The sequence below is a fragment of the Vulpes vulpes genome, chromosome 12, assembly GCF_048418805.1.
Source record: "Vulpes vulpes isolate BD-2025 chromosome 12, VulVul3, whole genome shotgun sequence".
In the NCBI taxonomy this organism is placed as follows: domain Eukaryota; kingdom Metazoa; phylum Chordata; class Mammalia; order Carnivora; family Canidae; genus Vulpes; species Vulpes vulpes.
The window spans coordinates 96920576-96940990 of NC_132791.1; the positions used below are offsets into that span (position 1 = coordinate 96920576).

The 20415-nt window shown below is 43.3% G+C and overlaps 1 protein-coding gene across 16 annotated transcripts in view; it reads right to left on the reverse strand.

Moving 5' to 3' along the window:
* Window positions 1–15306: 15306 nt before the first annotated feature.
* PRP4K (pre-mRNA processing factor kinase PRP4K) overlaps window positions 15307–20415 on the reverse strand; it is a 37471-nt gene continuing 32362 nt past the window's right edge. For 3 of the 16 annotated variants that reach the window (XR_011995711.1, XR_011995716.1, XR_011995717.1), the window contains 5 exons: window positions 19224–19966; window positions 18672–18717; window positions 18063–18148; window positions 17231–17276; window positions 15307–15484 (listed from right to left, as the gene is read on the reverse strand). Coding sequence is in view for 1 of the 16 variants with exons in the window: in XM_072729217.1 (XP_072585318.1) it covers window positions 19763–19966 (204 nt within the window). In the remaining 15 variants the exon portion in view is untranslated. Of the gene's footprint in view, window positions 18149–18466; window positions 19967–20415 lie in introns of those variants that run through there. The other 13 variants (XR_011995710.1, XR_011995715.1, XM_072729217.1 and 10 more) reach the window with 8 other exon arrangements.

Consider the following 20415-nt stretch of genomic DNA (forward strand, 5'->3'; position numbering starts at 1 on the left):
CCGTAGAAAGTGTAAGGGGCCAATGCTGTCACTAGAGCTTTCACCTGCAATACTAACAACTTTATCAATTCAACAAGTGATGGGGGGGGGGGGGGGGAGGCATGATTTTTATGCTGACATCAAAGCATTCAAAAAGTCTCCAGAAAAAGGAAGATGAGCCAAATTGATAAAGTTTTTAGGAATATGTCCTGTCAAGAAAAAAAGAGAGAGAGAGAAAAAGAGAGAGAGAGAGAGATTCTTAGAGGATGTATTTATGGATGACAAATCTCAGAGGGACTTTAAGAGATGAAGGATCAGCTCATGTTCTGAAACAAAAGGAAAACATGGGAACCAACATAAAGCAAGGAAGACGGGAGGTACGGAAGCTAAATAAATGGCATGCATGCATGCACACACATATGCACACCTCTTTTTTTGTCTCCTGTCTAGAGAACATAAAAGGACAAAATATTTCCCAGCTAGATATACTTGTAGAAAGTGTTAGCTGGGATTACACGGACCCCACTACTTACCCCATTCACTGCCTTTCAAGTATCTGTAAGCTGGGAAAACAATATATTGAAGGCTCAGGTTGCTCATTTATGAAACAGGAATAGCCAGTAGGACCACCTTCATTGGGTTAAAAATATAATATTAGTTGATCCGAATAAAACGTTCAGCATTATGCCTGCCACATGGTAATCGTATCATAGCAAATGTTGTTTCTAGCAAATGTTATTCTTTAGAGTAATTAAATGAATTCAAATACATCTTGAGTGCCTACTATACGCCAGGTAGCAGGCTAGATAAAATAAGGCCAGGTCTTGCCTTTAAGATACTGGAAAAGATGGAGAGGGAGATACGGTAAGTGAATAATGAATGTAACAGTGAGAAGGGAATCATAAACAAATGACTCATAATAACCTGATTGAGGAATCTTGGAAGAGGTTGTGATCTATTCTTCCCTGACCCATCAGGGAAGATGATTTGTGAGGTAGATTTATAAGGATAGGACTTGGCTGGTAAAAGGAGGGAGGAGGGAAAATAAAAAAGGGGAGCTATTATAGGAAAAGAAAAATGATGTATGTACTGGAGGAGAGAGTGTTTAGAAACGTTGCAAAATGTCTGAGGTGTTGGACAGGAAAGCACTGGAACTGATAAGCGGACCCTTAAAGCCTGGCTACAGAATTCGGGCCTCGTTCTTTGGCATTGGGAGGGCATTAGAGCAGGTCTGCGTGTTTTATCAGCAGAAGGGAAAACAGTCTGAAGGAGGAGAGGGCCTGGGAGGAGGCCTCCCGGGAGGCCGATGCTAATCTTATATTCATTCTCCTGTATTTACTGTGCACCTACATGTGCCTAGAACAGCTTGAAGGGGGCAGCGTGTACCAGTGAACGAGACCACCAAGGCCGCTGCCCTCAGAGAGTCTTACACGCTACTGGGAAGAAACGGGCGATAGAAAAGCACACACGGCTAACAAGACTGAGGAGGCCGGAGAACACGTAGAAGCAGGGTGTTATGAAATGGAGTCAAGTAGGCGGGAAGGCTGCTTGGAAGTTGAGTCAGAGAAGGCCTCGCTGGGAGGCAAACAGAAATGCAGAGGAAGGAGACAGATACCTCTGGGTGGGGGATGGGGGTGGGAGATCCGAGCGCTGACCAACCCTTTAAATTGTATAGGACCTATGGGACCTATGGTTTACGTGTGCATTTTTCTGGGAAGACTCTCAGAGGAGTGTTGCATCTCTTCCCCCCATTTATTAAGAACCAGCACGTTGAGATCCTTAATGAAACATTTTGGGGCTCGAATCTATAGTTGGGTGTTCAACCCAACAGAACTCAATAGCATCGTCCCCAAAGGACTGCAGCCGTGTCTTCCTCAGATGTCTGTGCTTTATTATAAAGGGCATCTCTGACACTTTTAGTATTTGTTTACTTACACACATGTACCAGACATGTTCACTTACACATTTACGTGTTATATATGTATGTACGTAATAATGCCTATATACTAATATATCCATGCAGATGTGTGGCTATATATGTGTGGGTATTTTTGGATATATGCCAATGCACACACATATTTTGGGGAACTGAACTAAGACATAGGCATTTGGGGGGCAAAACTGGCCTCCTCTGTCAGCTAAGTATATCCCAGATAGAAAAGAGTAATAATACTAAAAAAAAAAGTAATAATACTGAGCTTTTGTTTTTCCCACTGTAAGACCAATAACTGATGTGGCCCAACCAGGGCTGGGCTTGCCCTCTGCTGGGGAGCCTTCTGTCTTCTATTCTGGCTGTTTCACTATTCTGTACCCCAAGCACAGCCAACTGTCTGCGGTTCTGCAGGTGATAGCCCCACTGGTTAGGTCCCCTGCGCACGGGGCCCCTGCCTCGCTGCCACAGGTGCTTGCAGTGCTCTCAGCCCGGGGTCAGGGTTGGGGTCAGGGTCAGGCCGCGGTCAAGGGAAGGCCGCGGAGGGAAGGCTGCAGAAGCAGGACCCTGGCCTTGACCCCAGCCCCTGCCTCAGTGCTGCAGGTGCTCCCAGTGCTCTCAGTCCGGGGTCAGCCCGGGGTCAGGGTCGGGGTCGGGGTCAGGGTCAGGCCGCGGCCTGAGGGAAGGCAAGGCCGCGGAGGGAAGGCGGCGGCCCTGACCCCGCCCGCTGAGCCTCCCCCCCCCCTCCGCGATGGCCGAGCGCCCTGGGCCGCCCCCGGGGAGGCTCCGAGGGGGGGCGCGGGGGCTCCCGGCCCGGCTCCACGCCCTGCCCCCGAGGCGGCGGCCGAGCCCCGAGGCCCCGTGGCCGCCGTGGAACGCGCCGGCGCTGGGCGGCAGCTGCAGGGCTCCCGGGCGGCGGGGGTCGTCCTTGGGGTCGCTGCCCCCCCCCCGCCGGCCCCCGGAGCTGCCGGCCGCCCGCCGCCCGCTGCCCTCCCTGTCCTCCCGCCGCAGGAAGCCCGAGGCCGCGGGGGCGCCCGCGGAGGGGCCCGGGGCTCGGGGTGGCGGCCGCGGAGACGACGGCGAGGACCACGCGTGGGCCTGCGGCGCCCTGGGGTAAGAGGGGCCCCTGCACCTGCGCTCGGGGGGGGGCTGCAGGCTCCGGGGTCCCCCCCAGCGGGGCTCCCCTCCCGCCCCGGCCGCCTCCCGGGGGCGCCCAGCCCTGCCCCGCGGCCCCGCGGCCTCCCCAGCAGCCCGCGCCCCTCCTCCCTTCCCGCCCCAGGGCCTGGCATCCTCAGGCGACCAGTCCCCCCCCTTTTTTTTCATCTTTTATTTATTAATCCACGAGAGACACAGACACAGAGAGGCAGAGACACAGCGGAGGGAGAAGCAGGCCCCACGCAGGGACCCCGAGGCGGGAGGCGATCCCGGGACCCCGGGGTCATGCCCTGGGCCCAAGGCGGCCGCTCCACCACCGAGCCCCCAGGCGCCCCTGGATCAGTACCTCTTGATCCAAAACTTGGCTGAACCGTATTTCCTACGGATTTCTTCAGGGCACACCTTCCCCCCAGGAGCCCATACACTGTAAAGGAGTCACGGACACTCTGGCTCCGCGTGGCTGTCCTGCCTGACTCTTTCCAGAGAGTCCTGCGTTGAGCCGCAGCCCGTCCTACCCGTTAGCCGGGGCCTCCCTGATGCTCCGGCCTCGCACAGGTGCCAGGAGAGTTAGTTTTTGGGCCTCTGGGCCGTGGGTGTCCCCGCCGCGCGCCCCGGGTGCTGTTCTGCCCCCAGGTCAGGCCCGTTTTCACCCCCCGGCACCTGGTGTGAATGGTGAAAAGCAGACATCATGGGCCTGGTGTCTAAGTTCCAGAGAATTGGTCATGTTGGTTCTAATCTGCATTTCACCTCTTTGATAGTGTCTCCGTCCCCACCCCTCCACCCCAAGACCTTAGTTTCCTGAGCTTCTGTGGGTCAGGCCCTCCAGTTTGCCTTTGTGGGAGCTTTGGGGCGCCTTGGGCCTTGCGGGGCCCATCTCCACCGCCCCGCCCGGCCCTCGCAGCCTGCCCCAAGCACCTTGGGGCCTCTGGGTGCAGAGCCCAGCCCCTGAGGCACCTTACCCGCCATGTGCCTGTCCCACCACCTGTGTAGGATTCTAAGGAAGCAGAGGAGCAAAATGGGGAGAAGAAGCGGTGAGAGCGGCGGCAGCAGCCCTGGCGCCCCCGGCACCCCTCCCCAGGTAGGGCGGTGCTACCCTGGGCGGCTGGGCGCCCCCACCCCGGCCGAGCTCCCCCCACCCTGCCCCAATCCCTGCGCCCAGTGTCCTCGTGGCACACTGGGAAGAGCCAGTGGGCTGTCTTTCTGCTTCTTTTAACAAAGGGAAAAGTCAGCCAGCAGCTCCCCAAAGCTCCAAAGCGGTTCTTGCGGCAGCTGGATTTGGGGAGAGGTCGCACCTGGCTCCTCGGGCCGCGCCCACCTTTCCTCATTCCCTCACACGCACCCTGGGAAGACGTGGGTGAGGGGGTGGGCTGTGGGCAGCAGCAGTTCCCAGGACCTCCGGGGGGGGCCACAGCACGCCTTCCCAGTTGACCCAGTTCTCGCTGTGTGACCTCAGCCGTGGTTTCCCTTCACTGTGTCCCCCCCCAAGAGTCTTCCTGCCACATGCTGTTTTGCCCGTTAGGGGACTAGGACCCCAGAGCTGAAAGAAGCCTGATCCTCTGTCAGGGAGGTTTTTAAAAATCCAAATAACTGAGACTCACCTCCATCCCCACGGAGTCAGAACTTGTCATTCCTCCCCCCCTCCCCCCAAGGATCGTTATTTTTAAAAGATGTATTTAATTTAGGGAGAGAGCTCATGCACCTGTGTGCAGGGGAGGGGCAGGGGGAGAGAGTCTCAAGCGGACTCCTCACCTGGGACTTGATCCCATGACCTTAAGATCATGACCTGAGCCAAAATCAAGAGTCAGATGCTTAACCGAGTAAGCCACCCAGGTGCCCCTCCAGTGTTTTATGTATGTATGTATGTATGTATGGGGTTTTAAAAAAAGATTTTATTTATTCATTCATTCATTCATGAGAGACACAGAGAGAAGCAGAGACACAGGCAGAGGGAGCAGCAGGCTCCTTGTGGGACTCGATCCCGGGACCCCGGGGTCACACCCTGAGCGGATGGCAGATGCTCAACCCCTGAGCCACCCAAGGTGTCCCTCAAGTATTATTTTTAAAACACTCCCTAGGTGAGGCTCATGCAGAGACTGGCCGTAAGTCCATGTTGTCTGGGGGAGCAGGGAATTCACCTCCAGAGAAAGATGAGCCGCAGCCGACCTTCCGATGTTCGACTACCCTTCCCGCCAGGGGATAGTTTTCTCATGGGCCAGTGACGTCCTCATACTATCCTCAAGCTTAACCTGCTTAATCTCCCTGTTCCTCCTTTCGTTTGGGGTGATACCTAACATTTTAGTTGTGTATTGCTTAGAGTTTAATTTACAAAGGATTTTCTCTTTTGAGATAGAAAACTGAGTTCACTCCTTAAAAATTCCTTTAAAAAAAGAAAATGAACTCATCACCTCTTCACATTTCCTATTACAGGGTAGATTGCTACAGTCCTCTCCTGTACACGCCCCACATTTCCCCCCCACAGCGCCCGGCACGTGCCAGGGACATAAATAGTACATATTAGGGCCTTTCCCTATTCATTTTTCGGCTTGCTTTTGAACATTTCCCAAGTGGTTTTCAACATCCGGAGTCTAGAATGAGTAGCGGACTGGTCAGTGTTGAGTACAAAGTGCAGATTAGAGAATTTTCGTTGGCGGATGGAAAGATTTCATAGGCTATCAGATGTGGTGCTCAGATACAGAAAACTTGGCGAATGTGCCATTGTGCGCCAGGCACACACTGAACTGGATATTTTATTATAGTTTTTTTTTTTTTAAGATTTTTTTTTTTTAATTCATGAGAGACAGAGAGAGAGAGAGACAGACAGACAGAGGCAGAGACACAGGCAGAGGGAGAAGCAGGCTCCATGCAGGGAGCCCGACGTGGGACTCGATCCGGGTCTCCAGGATCCCACCCCGGGCTGAAGGCGGCACTAACCGCTGAGCCACCCAGGCTGCCCTGTTTTATTATAGTTTTAAAATCAATTTTGAAAACCTGTGTGTCTTTACTTTTAATAAATAAGAATGAAACCATAAGTTAACGTAAAAGCCTTTCTATCTCCTACTAGGTGTTACCAAGCTGGTAATAGTTTGAAAAGAGAACAGTGCATGTTTCTCAAAAATGCTGTTAGTGTCCTTATAAGAGGGAGAATGGGTCATGAACCTTTATGCCTTTCTCACACTTTAGCCACAGACATGAAAAATTATGTACTTGAGCTTTTAAAGTGTTCTTAACGTTAAGTTTATCCTAAAACAAATATTGTTTTAGAACTTGTCTCACTGGAATTTGGATTCGGAAGTACCTGCTCCTGAAAATAAAAATCTCCCACCTGGAAAGGATAGTGCAGCAGGTGGTAAGAAATCCTAGACGTGTGTATTTATATTTATACATGTTGCAAATCTATATTCATAGTTATGATATCAATGGCCACTCATATTAAAGGGGGTTTGTTTTTAATACAACCAGTTTTATGTGACTATTAATTGTCATTTTTTTTCCATACACATTCTTTCAGGCAAAATGAACAAGGTAAGGATAAATGTTTGGTTTTAAATCGTTCACAAAACATTATTTTAAAACTATATGTTCATTAAAAATTTTTTTTCTTTCTTTAAAAATTTCAATTTCATCTCTGTAGAGTTCTTCAAACAAGTCAAAGCCTTTTCTGTTCTGCAGGGCTGCAACTGGTCATTAAGTTAATATATATTTTATCGTATATTTTGTTCAGTGTGCCTATACCAGAAGTGGAAACTAACGTTGCGTGACTATAGTGTTTTGTAGTCACTGCCAAAGGAGAAGTAGTCTCAGCTCTTAAGATATACTGAAGCCGTTAAGATGGTTACTATTTTGTTTTGAAGTAGTGAGGAAATTAATCTTTCATCTACTTGTTTTTGATTGAAATATAAAACACTGAACTGTTGGTAAAATAAAGTTAATCTTAATGATATTCGAAGCTCATTAGTTAACACTGCTGGTATTTGTAACAGATTATGCTAAGTTGCTGCTGAAGTCAGTAAAAGCAAATGGTATCTGTATGTATAAAAGGGAGTATTTTATGACTTTATATTTCTTGGTTAGAACAAGAACTATATATTCTTAGAACAATAACAGGAAATAGGGATGTATTGGGTTTAAAAGTCTTCTGCTGCTTTATAGAACCATTTGGAAATTCCAATAGATCAACTGATGCTAGAACTTAATTCGTCAGAGCATGCTCACAAAGGAACGCAGGTGAGATTTTATTCATCATACCCAAAGCATCTTTCTTGAAAATGCATGCAGTTACTAAGATGTTGTCCGTGGTTTTTCTGTTATCAGAACAGTAAACAAGGGATGTTTCAGTTATGGAGTTATCCTCTTAACGAAGGAAGTACCATGGAGAACAGGTGAGAGAATATTGATTTTCATAAACCCCTAAATTAATGAAATACACTTAAATACACATGAGTTAAAAAAATACTAAAAAAAGATACACGTGAGTTTACTCACCTGAAATACCAGGAGAAAAAAAAACAACTGGAAGAAAAAGTATTGTGTGCCTTTGTGGCAAATTATGGAAGCTCACCCTAAAACAGTAAGTGGCTGGCATACACTGAGGGCATCACTGGAGTGTGAAGAATTCAGAGTTTCCTGTGCCCTGACAAGGAGAGTTTACGTGGATAGAGTTGGAGCTTGTTGTTGAAGGGAAAAAGAAGTGTAACAGAAAAGTCATAGTGCGTCGGGTAGGAATGATTTCTGTCCCTTGCATAAGTGAATCCATTTAACCGCCACAGCGATCCTATAAGGCACTGTTGCCAGCATCCCTCTTTTACAGATGAGGACACGGAGTCAGGGTGACAAGGTATGTGACTTGCCCAAAGTCATGCAATGAGTGGATGGAAGAACCAGGCTCACGCAGTATATTGCTTCTCAGACCTTGTGTAGGTTTGATTTCTTAGTTTTTGGTTCTTAAACTTTGGTGCGTGTTAGAACCAGCTCGAACGCTTCTTACAAAAAACCAGTTTACTGCTACGTGGGGATGACATTTATTCAACACCGCGTCACTTTTACACACAGGATGTTGTTTGTTGGAGCTCCTGAATCCGAACTAGAGAATGAGTTCCTCAGTTTCGTGCCCACTTTGGACAGTAGGGTGGCTCACTGGATGGTAGCCGACCCCCCGGCTGCCCGGCTCCCCATCAGAGGCCTTAGGTCTGTGAGGCTCCCAGTAAAACTCACCTGATGCTCAAGTTTGAGGCGTGAATCCAAGAAGTGCTACGGGCCCATAAGGACTAGTGTCCTAAGGGAACGTCAGTGTGAGGGGCATAGGAAAGCCACCTTCACTAGAAAGATCTCCCCTGGGAACAAGGACTTCAAGGTAAGAGGTCAAACGAAATGAATGGAGTTTTATCACACTAACACGGAGCAAACATAAACTGAGTCAGGAGCGGGGCAGTGGCTAGGATTACGAACCAGGGTCCCACCACTCAGCTCCTCCACTTAGTAGATGTGCGACCTTAGCCACTCTGTGCCTCAGTTTCCTTTCTCATAAAAGGTAGAAAGTAAAAGTGCCTATCCTACGGGGTGGTTGTGAGGGCTGAACAGTATGATGTGTTTGATGGCATTAGTCACTACGACCGGGGAAGCCCACGTAGGTTGCAGAGTTAGAAGTCGTGTCCATGAAATATCCTAGGACTGAGATTTTTCTCCTCAGTAGCCATCAAGAAGCCCAGAGCATAAAATCAATATCTTTCATCTAATGTTTTACATTTTGCAAAGTACGCTCATGTAATTGTCCTGCTTCTCAGCCCACCCCAGGGTCGGTACGATCATTACCATCCTGCTCACTGGTGGCAAAGGGGTTCAAACCTAGGTCCTCACGCCCAGATTTCATGGCCTTTTCAATAAACAACATGGACTGTATCTATTATCAATTGTAGGTTTAAAGTGGCTTCCTTGTGGTTTTATGAAGTTTACAAGTTAGTTTAATATTTAGCTAAATCAATACATTTTTACTATTTTCTACAGAAATGAAAGTATTTTTCAATATCCTTTACTTTGTTGTGTTTAAACTGGCATGAGGGGCAGGCCGGGTGGGTCAGCGGTTTAGCACCACCTTCAGCCCAGGGCCTGATCCTGGAGCCCCGGAATCGAGTCCCACGTCGGGCTCCCTGCGTGAAGCCTGCTTCTCCCTCTGCCTGTGTCTCAGCCTCTCTCTCCCCTTGTGTCTCTCTCTCATTAATTAAACAAACAAACAAACAAACAAACAAAAAACTGGAATGAAAGGAAGCAAGAAGATAATGAGACTGTATATGTCAATTAATGCTTCAACTCTTCCAATGTCAGTACTTCAATAAGCTTAAAAAAAAAAAAAAACCAGACTATAAACCCAGTATTCTATGGCATGGCTCTTTTGCAGTTTTCATTGTAATACACTACCTAGAAGCATTACTCATAAAATAAAAGAACACCATCGGATGAAAATTACTATGGGATAATTTTTTTTAATTGTATAGTTTTTTGGGTTTTTTTACTATGAAATAATTTTTGGTAAACATTGTTTTTGCTTCTTTTTATGTTAGCATGACTTTTTAAAACCACAACAGCTAAAGTAGAAGGCCTTCTTGAGAAACCTAATTACATCCTTTGAGTTTCCTTTTATCTAATACTGGGTGCATAAACATTTCACTATAATTTCACTTTGAGTTGGAGAGCCCGCTTCTCAGATGTCATCACTGCACGTACGATATTAATAACAGGCAAACAGATATAATTAGCCATCGTTAACCGGTGGCCACTCATAGATGCAGCCGGCCATTTGTGGGTATGATGACCTGGTCACCTGGGCATGCACGAAGGGATGTCCAGATAATATTCTAATCTATATATTTTTTTAAAATGTATATAGTTGTATATAATCGAGCATATTTAGAAATGAACATACATCTGTTACAGATACACAGAGGCCGTTGGAAACTAAATGTTAACCAGACTTTGATAATTTTGCTTATTGATTACCATTTTAACAGCATTTTAAGTCTAGTCAACAAACCATTCATTAATTAAATCATTTTTTAAAGGGATTTCAAAAAGTCTGCAGTGGAAACTGGCTTTAATGTAACCAATAATCCCATGAGGCTCTTCACTCTGAACCACTCACTGACAAGTGCTTCAGTCGATAAGCAAGTTGATCCTTACCCAGGACTACAGATGCCGTCAGGTCTCTGCTGGCCCTATGCCGATGGAGACTTCGTTAAGGACAGAAAAGAGCCTTATATTAATTTATGTCCAACGGCAGAAAACAATAGTGGTGAATCTTTATGTGCCCCAAACTGGAACTTGAAATATGGAAACAGCAGTGTGGAAGAAAACTTAACAGACGAAAGTGATTTATCTGAAAATGAAAAAGCAAACGATGGTTTGCTCAGCTATTTTAAAAAGATGGACCTGAACTTAAAGCCAGAAACAATAGTAAATGTTGAGGAATCTTTCACAGAGGAACCAAGTGAAGTATTTCCATATCCCGATTTTCTCCCTTCTCCTTTCAATACCCTGGACTTGCACAAATTAGCCCTCTCAAAATCTGAAACTTGGAAAGCGACAGTGGAGCCTCCAGAAAGCTCTGTTGAACATTTGATCACTCGGTTACTGGAAATGGAAAGATTACAACATCTGACTATACAAAAAGAGAGGCCCAGACTACAAACTACCTTCTGTGCTCCTGCGGCTTCTGAACGCCCTTTCTCCTCCAAAGCTATCCCCAAAATGAGACAGCCCAAACTTTCGGACTCTCTGAGTCTTCAGACAACTTGTGTCAATAAAAGTCGTGAAAAAAGAAAAAGCACTTGTGGATCTTGCAAACTTGAACAAAATGCTTCGAAATGGAATGGGAGCAATGCCGGCAAATGCAAAAGGACTTCCAAACCACCATCTCTCAAAAGTTCATCCACCACCAAACAATTGGTTGCAACTTGTGATGACATTAGGAACCTCAGAAGCTCCATTTTAAATCCATGCCAAGAACTCTCAACCAAGGCCACTACTTCCCAGACAGCCCAATCATTGGTTAAAATGGTCTCAACCAGATGTCTGCCACCAAGGTCTCCGATCCCAGTTTCAGCTATACCTCTGTCTTTTCCCGAAAATCAGAGAGAAGAAATTAAGACACCAAGGACCAAAAAGAAACCTTATCAAAAAAACATTGAATTAAACAAACCACTCTATATTCAGAAGTTAAACTGTTTATCACCTTCCTTTACAGCTAAGGATAAGTGTTCACCCATTGACCAAAAATAACTTTTCTCCTCCTCTTCTCAACGTGAGCAAGTCTTATTTCCAAGAAGCTTGGCTAAAACATGGCTCATCATTCCGAGATGCAGGTATTACACACATGAAGAACTTGATGTGATGTGGAGCGCAACTCGTGAAAAGCACTGCTGAGATGTCTAATGTATAAATCCATGGGCTTCCATACTGATGTACTTGGCAATCTTTTGCATGTTGTGTTTCAAAGGAATGTTTCACTTAGTAAATCAAGAGTATTCTTTTGTTGTGATTGTTTCCCAGAATTCCATCATCAATAAATGCTGTAATCGACTTGCTGCTGGTATATTTTTGTGTTCTGTGACAGTCTTAAGAGTGCAGTTACCTCTAGTAGGGACTTGCTCTTTGGGTTTTCCTGTTCTGGTGGTATCTCTTTTTCTTTACTATTTCTAAAACCCCCTTAGTCTACCACTTTGACCTATTTAGTTGACCATTAACAGCTAAAATACTTGATTTTGTTGAATTAACATGCAAGATCCTCTAGATCCTCCCGTGAATCTTTAAATTTTTTTCCTTTCCCAGGTCCTTTGTCACATACATGAAAGCGAGATCAGTTCTCCCGGGACCTAAAGAGAGCTGTAGGCATGAAACAACCCTCTTCCACTCAGACCTAACAGTTTTCAGAACGTCAAAGGAAAAATGAGAAAAGGTTGCTGTCCACATAGCAGCCAGAGTCTATTGTTAATGGCACTTTCCCCCTGAAGTTCTTTGTTGCTGGAAGTCTTAGCCCTGGTTAGTTCATATGCAAACAGCTAAGGCCTCTTTTTCTAACTTTCTTTTCTTTTTCTTTTTTGTATATATTTTTTTATTGAAGTTCGATTTGCACCAAGGCTTAACTCATTAAAAAGAAGTGTGTGTGTGTGTGTGTGTGTGTGTGTGTGTGTGTGTGTAAGGGAGAGCGTGTGAAACAAACCGGGTGAGTCGGGGCTCTGGAGCAGGCCCGCGCGCACAGAATCCGAGAGTGGGGCTCAGGGACCTGCATGATAAACCTCCTGCGTGATTTTAATGCGGGGGGGTTCTTGGATCACATTTTGAAAGATATTGTAAAGGACAAACTTGATGTAAAATACACAGCTCAGTTTGGATGTTTGGGGGCGAGGGGATAGTATGCTTTGGTTTTTAGTGGATGATTGGTGAATTCAAATGAGTTTTCCTTAAACATTAAAAAAAAAAAAAGACGAAAACTTCAAGCACTGCCCAAAGGAAAATGAGAAGTTAAAGGCTATCCCCCACTCCCAGCCACCTGCCAAGGCATGGTCAGTATTACATTTCGTGGATCATTCCCCCCCCCCCCCCATCCCAGCAAGATGAAATATTCCAGATAGGGATGGAGCAGATGAATTAAAGGATGATTCAAGTCCATGTTGAAGAGAGCAACTGCGGCTTGTTTCTTCTATTTTTAGTAAAAGAATAGGCTCAAAGAGTTCTTAGAAGCAGAGGATAGAATGCTTAGTTTTTAGGTTAATTTCAAAGAATTTTCTGGAACCACACCAACACGATAGAAAATAAATGTAACTGTTCAGGACCTTATCATAGGACAGGATTTTACCTCCACCCCACAGCTGGTATCACCATCCACAGAAACAGAGAATAGGTCACAGATCAGAATGGGCTTCCGGCTCGCCACTGGTCTCCCCCACCAGCCACCCTTCCTCCCCTCAAAGTTCTCATGGAGTCTTGAGCCTCATTCGGCAGCCCTCATCCCCCTTCTCGTTTCTACCTTCTTTACCTGCTTGGATTTTACCCACTCACCGTTAGGGTTGTCATGATGTAATTTCCACCTGTGAAAACATCAGGAAAGGGGACATGCCTGTTCCACTGTACCCCCAACAACCATCGCCCGGCATTGGAGGCCCCCTTCAAAGTACTTGATGAAGGAAGGGGCTTGGCCCGGCCTGGAAGACAGGGGACACGGCAGCTACGAGCACTGGGCGTGCACAGCCAGACGGAGTTTGAACCCAGGCTCTGTCACTTGACAGCTCCGCACTCAGGCAGGCCCCTTAAGCTCAGTTCTTCACTTTCCTAATGGGTAAGGTGAGTAGAGCATCTTTTATCTCACAGAATCATGTGAGGATCAAGTGGCTGGCAAGTTAAAAAACTGATGAGGGAAACTAGGAGTGACACAGAAGGGCCACACTGCTGCCTCGGCACTGGAGTGAACAACTCAGATGATGAAGGTCCTGCTTCTCGCGAGGCCAGTGCCAGGCATCCATCCGGTACATGGTAGGGGGTAGTGAAGACACAATCCCGTTTTCAAGAAGACCCAGAGTGGGAGTGGACGTGGGAGACGGCAAACAGGAGCTGGGGAGTATTTTAGAGGTAGAGGTAATAAAGGATCAGCAGTTATGAGAAACGGATCCTTGGTACTCAAGGACTGAGGGGTGGGAGGAGATGGATTCTAGGCTTTGAGGTCTGAGAGGTAGGTAGGCCAAATTCTAACTGGAAGCATAACCAGGCGACTTTATCTAGGATGCCATTAGACCCAAGAAGGAGCTACTGAAAACACCTATCAGAGTTTTCAATTAGTCCCAATTGTTTTAAATGTAACTATGTAAAATAAGCATTAGCAGCAATGCTGACTTCAATAATGAGGCAAACGTACTCATTTTAACATGATCATTAGGAAAAATAGTTGAAATTTTTTGTCTGAGCCCCTAAAATGAGGACAGAAGAGGCACATACATCGCAAGTAGACGTAGCCATCTTAAGTTCATCTTGTGAAATGATGGGAGTAAAATAGGCAATATTTGGCTAAGAGAAAAACTGACCATTGGGCGAGTGGGAGCAAACTGAAAGACTTGGCTGTTTTTCAAACCCGTTCGAAGCCAACTTCCACCTCTATCCCTGAAGAAACACTTGGTAGCTTCTAGCAGACACACACAAGCTGAAGTAATTCTATTTAGGCAATTCGAGTTGAATTTGGCTTCCTGGCTTGCTCATAAATTCCCCATGTTTTGGCTCTCCGGTATGGGCGCTTTTTCTTAGCTCTTTTTTGGATCTTAACCGTGGCAGATTCTTATTCATCAGTGAAAAAACATGTAAGAAAGTTCTCTTGAAAGCGTGCCATACCCCCTCCCAAACCCAATGCACCCGGCATACTACTTTCCCTAATAAAACACAGGAGCTCGTGACCCTCGTCAGTTGCTTTAGACAGAGGAATACGTAGTTCTCAAACCTCCGCTGGCCCACGTAGAAAACTGCAGCCGGGGCCTTGGCAAGGCGGCTGGCCAGAGCCACTGCCATTATGGCCCATTTCTTACAAAAACCAGGGCTCGACCACGAACGAGGTGGAGAAGGTAGCATCTGCTAGGTCAGGTGTGCCACACATAGCCAGACACTCTGGCCCTGCATCCTCCAGTCCCGCTTTGTGTGTTAAAAGATTCATTCAATCTCCTGGCCCTTCTTAATGCTTTACATTTTAAGCTGAGGACATTTCCTTAAAAGGAAATGAGGAGTGGAGAGACGAAGGACACAGTCCAGTATTTGTCAGGCTTCCCCATCAGCAATGGACCAACTGGTTTGCATCATTACAGCAAAGGGAGTCATCTCATTATTTATGTTTCTATTAGCATAATCAAATCAGAAATATATGTAACAAGAACACAAATACCATACCCTTTGGTGTGTTCTGCATGGAGTTGCTGGGAAGTATTTTGGGGTCTGTAAGGAAGATCATACCAAGTCGGCCGTTTCCTCTACACCTTTCCCCTTCACGGGTACTCACAATGCACATCAGGTATCTTCTGAGGAACTTTTAACACAAATATCGAAACCCCACTTTAACCTGGCAGCTGGCAGTCCTATTTGGGCACAGAATACCTTTCAAAGCACATCTATGAACACCAGTGAAATAGCATCTAAGAAACTTTAGGTAGGAAATGATGTTTTTAACTTAAAACTAAACATAAAATACCAAACTACAACAAAGGAAGAATCAGGAGACAGTATGGTAACAAGAGGCATATTTTATTAGTTTTCCCAATAATTGGAAAACATTGCTGCTAAAATTCAAGTTACAATTCAAATGATACCATGATTAACTGGGATACATATTGAGTATTTTCAGAGACCAGCTTCCATATCTTGATCACTAAATGGAAAGATTCTTCAGAACAGTCCCTTACCCTACATACAGAAGGAGAAAAAAAAATTAAAGATGCCATGATGATATCTATCAAACTGGAAAACATTTTAAGTCAATTTAGCATACATTATTGACATGTAAAAAAAACACAAATGAATTTGTACCGAACATTTCCATAAGGAAGAAATGCCATCTAAAAGGATGATAAAACTCATGTTGAATACAGACTTGAACTAGGATACTACTACAAGAAACATTTTATGAAGCCCAGTTTCTAATCAGGTCATCATAACTAATGAAAGGAAAGTATTCCAATTTCTACTTTTTTCCTATCTCCAACATTTAAAAGGGCATTCTTTAACTACTTCTGTGATTCCGGTTTCATTTCAGAGATTCTATTTCTACCTAGCCAGCTAGCGTTACGAAATGATAAAGAACACAGAAGGAATGCAAATCTGAAACAGATCTGAGAACATTACATTTCTCTGCCTCTATCACATACCATGAAACATACACATTTTTTGTATTGTAGAAATGTCCTGAGTATTTGTTTTGGAGAAAAAAGGTAATTATTATAATGGAAAAAAAATTACAATACCTTAAAAAACAATTATTTTGAAAGTAGTAGAGTGGAATGAGTTATACATTGGGGAATAAACAGGATGCTATTAATAAGGACTTAAGGGTGAATATAAATACTGGGAAGGTCTTTAAAATTTATGACAAGATGCTTCCCTTCCTTCAAAACTTTGATACCTCATTCAACCGGATTTCTGATACCTTCAAGTATAAGGTCCATCTAGAGAATGGGGTCTACAGTGTATCTGCTTTCCGGATCTCATCCCCCAGCTACAGAAAGAACTATGACGTTTTTGAGGATTATGTCCTAAGATTTAGGAACCCTGACGTCTGACAATCACATGGTATTTTTGCTCAGATGTGTATTAAACAAATGCTTTATCAGAGATTAACTTGTTTGAAAACTATACAGCTACTCTGAAATACGAATGCAGGATAAAGATAATTCACTAAATCAGGACCATCATCTAACAGAGGTCTTACAAAGTTCCAAATTTCTGCCTCAGAAAATTACTAATTCTAATAAAATCACGTATATGTATGTAAAGAATGTTTACAGGGTTCCCTTCAAGTAGACAAATCTAGGAATGCTAAATTTGGGAACAAAGATCTACTCTCACTTATGAAGAAAAACTGACAGTGGTTCTAAATATTTTGTCTATCTTAAGACCATGACTGGACCACTTGTAAAAAAGTTATTAAAAGGGAAAGTTGGGAAAAAGAGTATTAAAGGAGTTGGGTAACACTGTTCTTAAAATTCCACTTTCTATTCTTTTGCATCTGCAAAAGGAGATAAGATACCTAAAGCTAAAGACTACTTTTTGATGTATGTGATCTTGGTGGTTTTTCTCACAACCCCTAGGAACCAATTTTGATGGCCATGTGTTCTGTGGAATCTCACCATTCAAGAGTCTTTCATAGTATCACTAAATCTGATCACAGTGTTTATTTGGGGGGGCGGGGTGGGGTGGGTGGGTACGGAGGGGAGAGAGTGGGGAGCAGGGAGAGGAAGGAAGCATGATAAAACAAGCATTTTACAGATGAACACCACAACAGCACTACTACTCTAAGTGCCAAACATTAACGAAACCCAAATCATAATGCTGAAAACTAAAAAAATTAGACAAAAATTAAATGGAGGATTCTTTTTTTTTTCTTTCTTTCTTTTCTTTTTTTTTTAAATTTTAAATCTTTTATAGGACAGAAACCTTAGCTCATGTCTTCTGGCTGTCATCATCTTCCACTGAACTGCACCTAAAACACAAAGAACAAGTAACAAGCAACTTTGTTTTTTAAAGAATAGGTTAATAGTTTTGAAGGCATAAGATGAACTGTTTCTAGTGGAAGTTAACTTATTAAATAATTACATAAAATGAAGCCATGAAAATCACCAGAAGCATCAAAATGTTAACTATTTTGAGTGCAAATAACTACAAAAGACTCGAATATGCAGCATATTATCACCAAAATAAAGTAAGTCATGGTGGGAAAATCACTACCCATTTTATTTTGTTAAGGTAGACAAGCTGCACCTGTGATGCCTTATTTAAAAGGCATCACTCTACCTGAAGATGGAAACCACCTTTAATTTATTTTAGTAAGTCTAAACCATGAAGAGACGGGGTGTAGATTCAAAGTTGGCTTATTATATCATCTATCACCTTCCTGGCTGTAGTTCATTTCATGTCTTTAAATGGAGCAAAACCCACCAGAAGAATGCTGCTATTCTGATTTTCCATTCTTGAATGCACCAAAATGTGCATGCTTGTTGTAATTAGGTGCCTGGGTGAATAAAAAAATCCCATTTACAATTTAAAAATATTATTTAAACCCCCAAAATCTGGTTATTTTCCACAATGCTCAGGAAGACAAGCATTATATTTTACCACCCAAACAGAAAAGATGTACATACATTTCTGAAAAGTCTCTCCTACCATGTTAAAAATACGAATTCCTTTGTGTTGCAAACCCAAGCTGATTTACATGATTTTGTTTTAAATTGTTGCTAAATGTTTATCTACACATGCTGTCAGAAATAACCTTGTTAAGAAGGTGAAGCTGGTGTCTCAGCAAATCAGACCCCTTGGAGAAGGCGGTGAGTGGCCTGTGCCCCGTTTTCCTTTTCTCTTTCCGCACCATCAAAAGGAAAAGTGAGAAAATAGCAGAAACATTAGTTAAATCCTGAATTACACGCCGTAACCTACAGGAATTATCTCACTACACTGAAAACTGACAATACTTGTAGGATTTTTTTTTTTTTTTTGACGAAATAAGTTAGGATCCTAATTATTACTAAAACGATTAACTTGTGGCTAGGCTTAATCTTTAACAAATAATTCTTTTAAAGACTTAAAGGAAGAAACGAAAGGTTGCTTTTTAACTATTTATGGTTTACCTGACTTACCAGCACTGAAGACAAAAACTTTTAAAAATGGCTACAAATGCCTTGTTCACAAAAGACTTTATTATCTAGTGATGCATACTGAGAACATACAGAAATCTGCATGGTCCACTTCACATGCAGGAGAACAATCTTCACTTTACAATAAGTGAGTGTCAACTGTTTTATGCAATAGACAACACTTTAAAGTCACATTCTTAAAGAAAAGCTTCATTTACAAAAGAAATAAAAGGTAAAGAAGCAATTACCGCTTTTAAAAAGCAGCTGCTTTGTTCAAGAGTGGAAGGTTTATGCCTGTATTGAAAGACAACATGATCACAAATAATGAAAACAATGAACAAATGAAAAACACTTTTACCATAAAGCAGTACACTTTCAAAATGACATACAAATAGTTAAAAATTTCATTATGTTGTCTAACTTTTAAATATGAGGACTTTCAGAATTAGGCCTCAACATGTGTAATTAGTAAAGGAAAACTATGCCTTGTTTCTACGTCACTACGAACTGTATTTAACAAAATGTATATAAAGTCTATAGCAAGTTGATTTAAAAAATTAAAGTTAATAAGAAACAGTACACTGAAGGCGCTCTATCCATCAAGCGCATACTCTTCCAATTTTAAATGTGATGAACAGAACAGAAACTGTAACTATGCCACAGTTGCAATGCCAAAAAATAAAAAAGATCAGTTATCACACATGCAGGGAATTCCGCCACAAAGCTAATATCCCTCATTTGTCAACTGTTCCAATAAAATAACATCTTAAAACACCAGTGATGTTGATGGTTTAGCTTACCTTCAGTGTACTGAATGTTGTACACAACCTGCTTTAAAAGAGGAGACCATCCCTGCAGGCAGGCTCAAGAAGGAACAGACCCCTTTCGGCACTGACTACACCAAGGGCATGCTGCTGTGGCCTGCACACACACACCTAGGAAAACGTGAATATAAACAGCATTTATGCTGGCCATTTTATCTGAAGACCAATATGAAGCCAAGTTTGCTAAAAATAAATCAACCACCCAGTATTACTACTCATTTTATAACAGATGCTTTTTGTCTTTTATGTGAACTGCAACCATATACATTAGCACTGTAATTTTGTGCAGTCTTGGCAATTAAAACAGTTCTACAGTGAAATTTCACATAAGACACAAAACAGATTAACTAACATTTCTAAAAGAAATATCACCCTTGGTGTTAATTCAAATATATCATGCTTCCTCAAATTTGCTGGAGAAATATTTATAAGTTTATATACATTAATAAACTGCTGTGAAATTTCTTCAGTCTTTGTATTTAATTACTCAAACCCTTGGAGCTTCTTCATCTCGTTTAAATTTTTTCCTGGATGAAGGCATGCTGTAGGGCCTGGTTGATGCTAATTCGTTTAGCTGGGTCCAACATTAGGATCTGGTCCAACAAGTCCTTTAGCTGGTGTACTTTTTTACGCTGGTCTTCAGGAAGTCGCTGGCACCCAATCAAGTCAGCCAATAGGTCCTTGGTTGGATTAATGGTGCTCATGACAGTAACTTTCTCCTAAAAATAATTTTTAAAAATGTGTATGTCTACATGAGTTACTAAGTATATGTACCTTAAATTAGACTGCTTGGTCTATCAGAACTTTTAATACATTGGTATATATAAATATATCATCATCTACTCATTTAAAACTTCCCCATGGCTTCCTCTATTCTCTACATCTTTTTAAGAAGCAACCAAAAAACCTGAATGAAAAAAAAAAAAAAAAAAAAAAAACCAACCCCAAGGTAGCTATGATAGTTTAAAAAAAAAAAAACCATACTCTTAATTTGGTAAAAAGATCTAAATGCTAACAGAAAGGAAGTCTATGAAAATCAACACACAGTTAAGTAATTAGTAATAATTAACAGCAAACACTTGCTATTTGAACTGTCCTTTCCCTACCATAAAGTAGGGACACAGGAGGACACGGAAATGTTACATGCTCTGACAAAGTTAGGAATAGA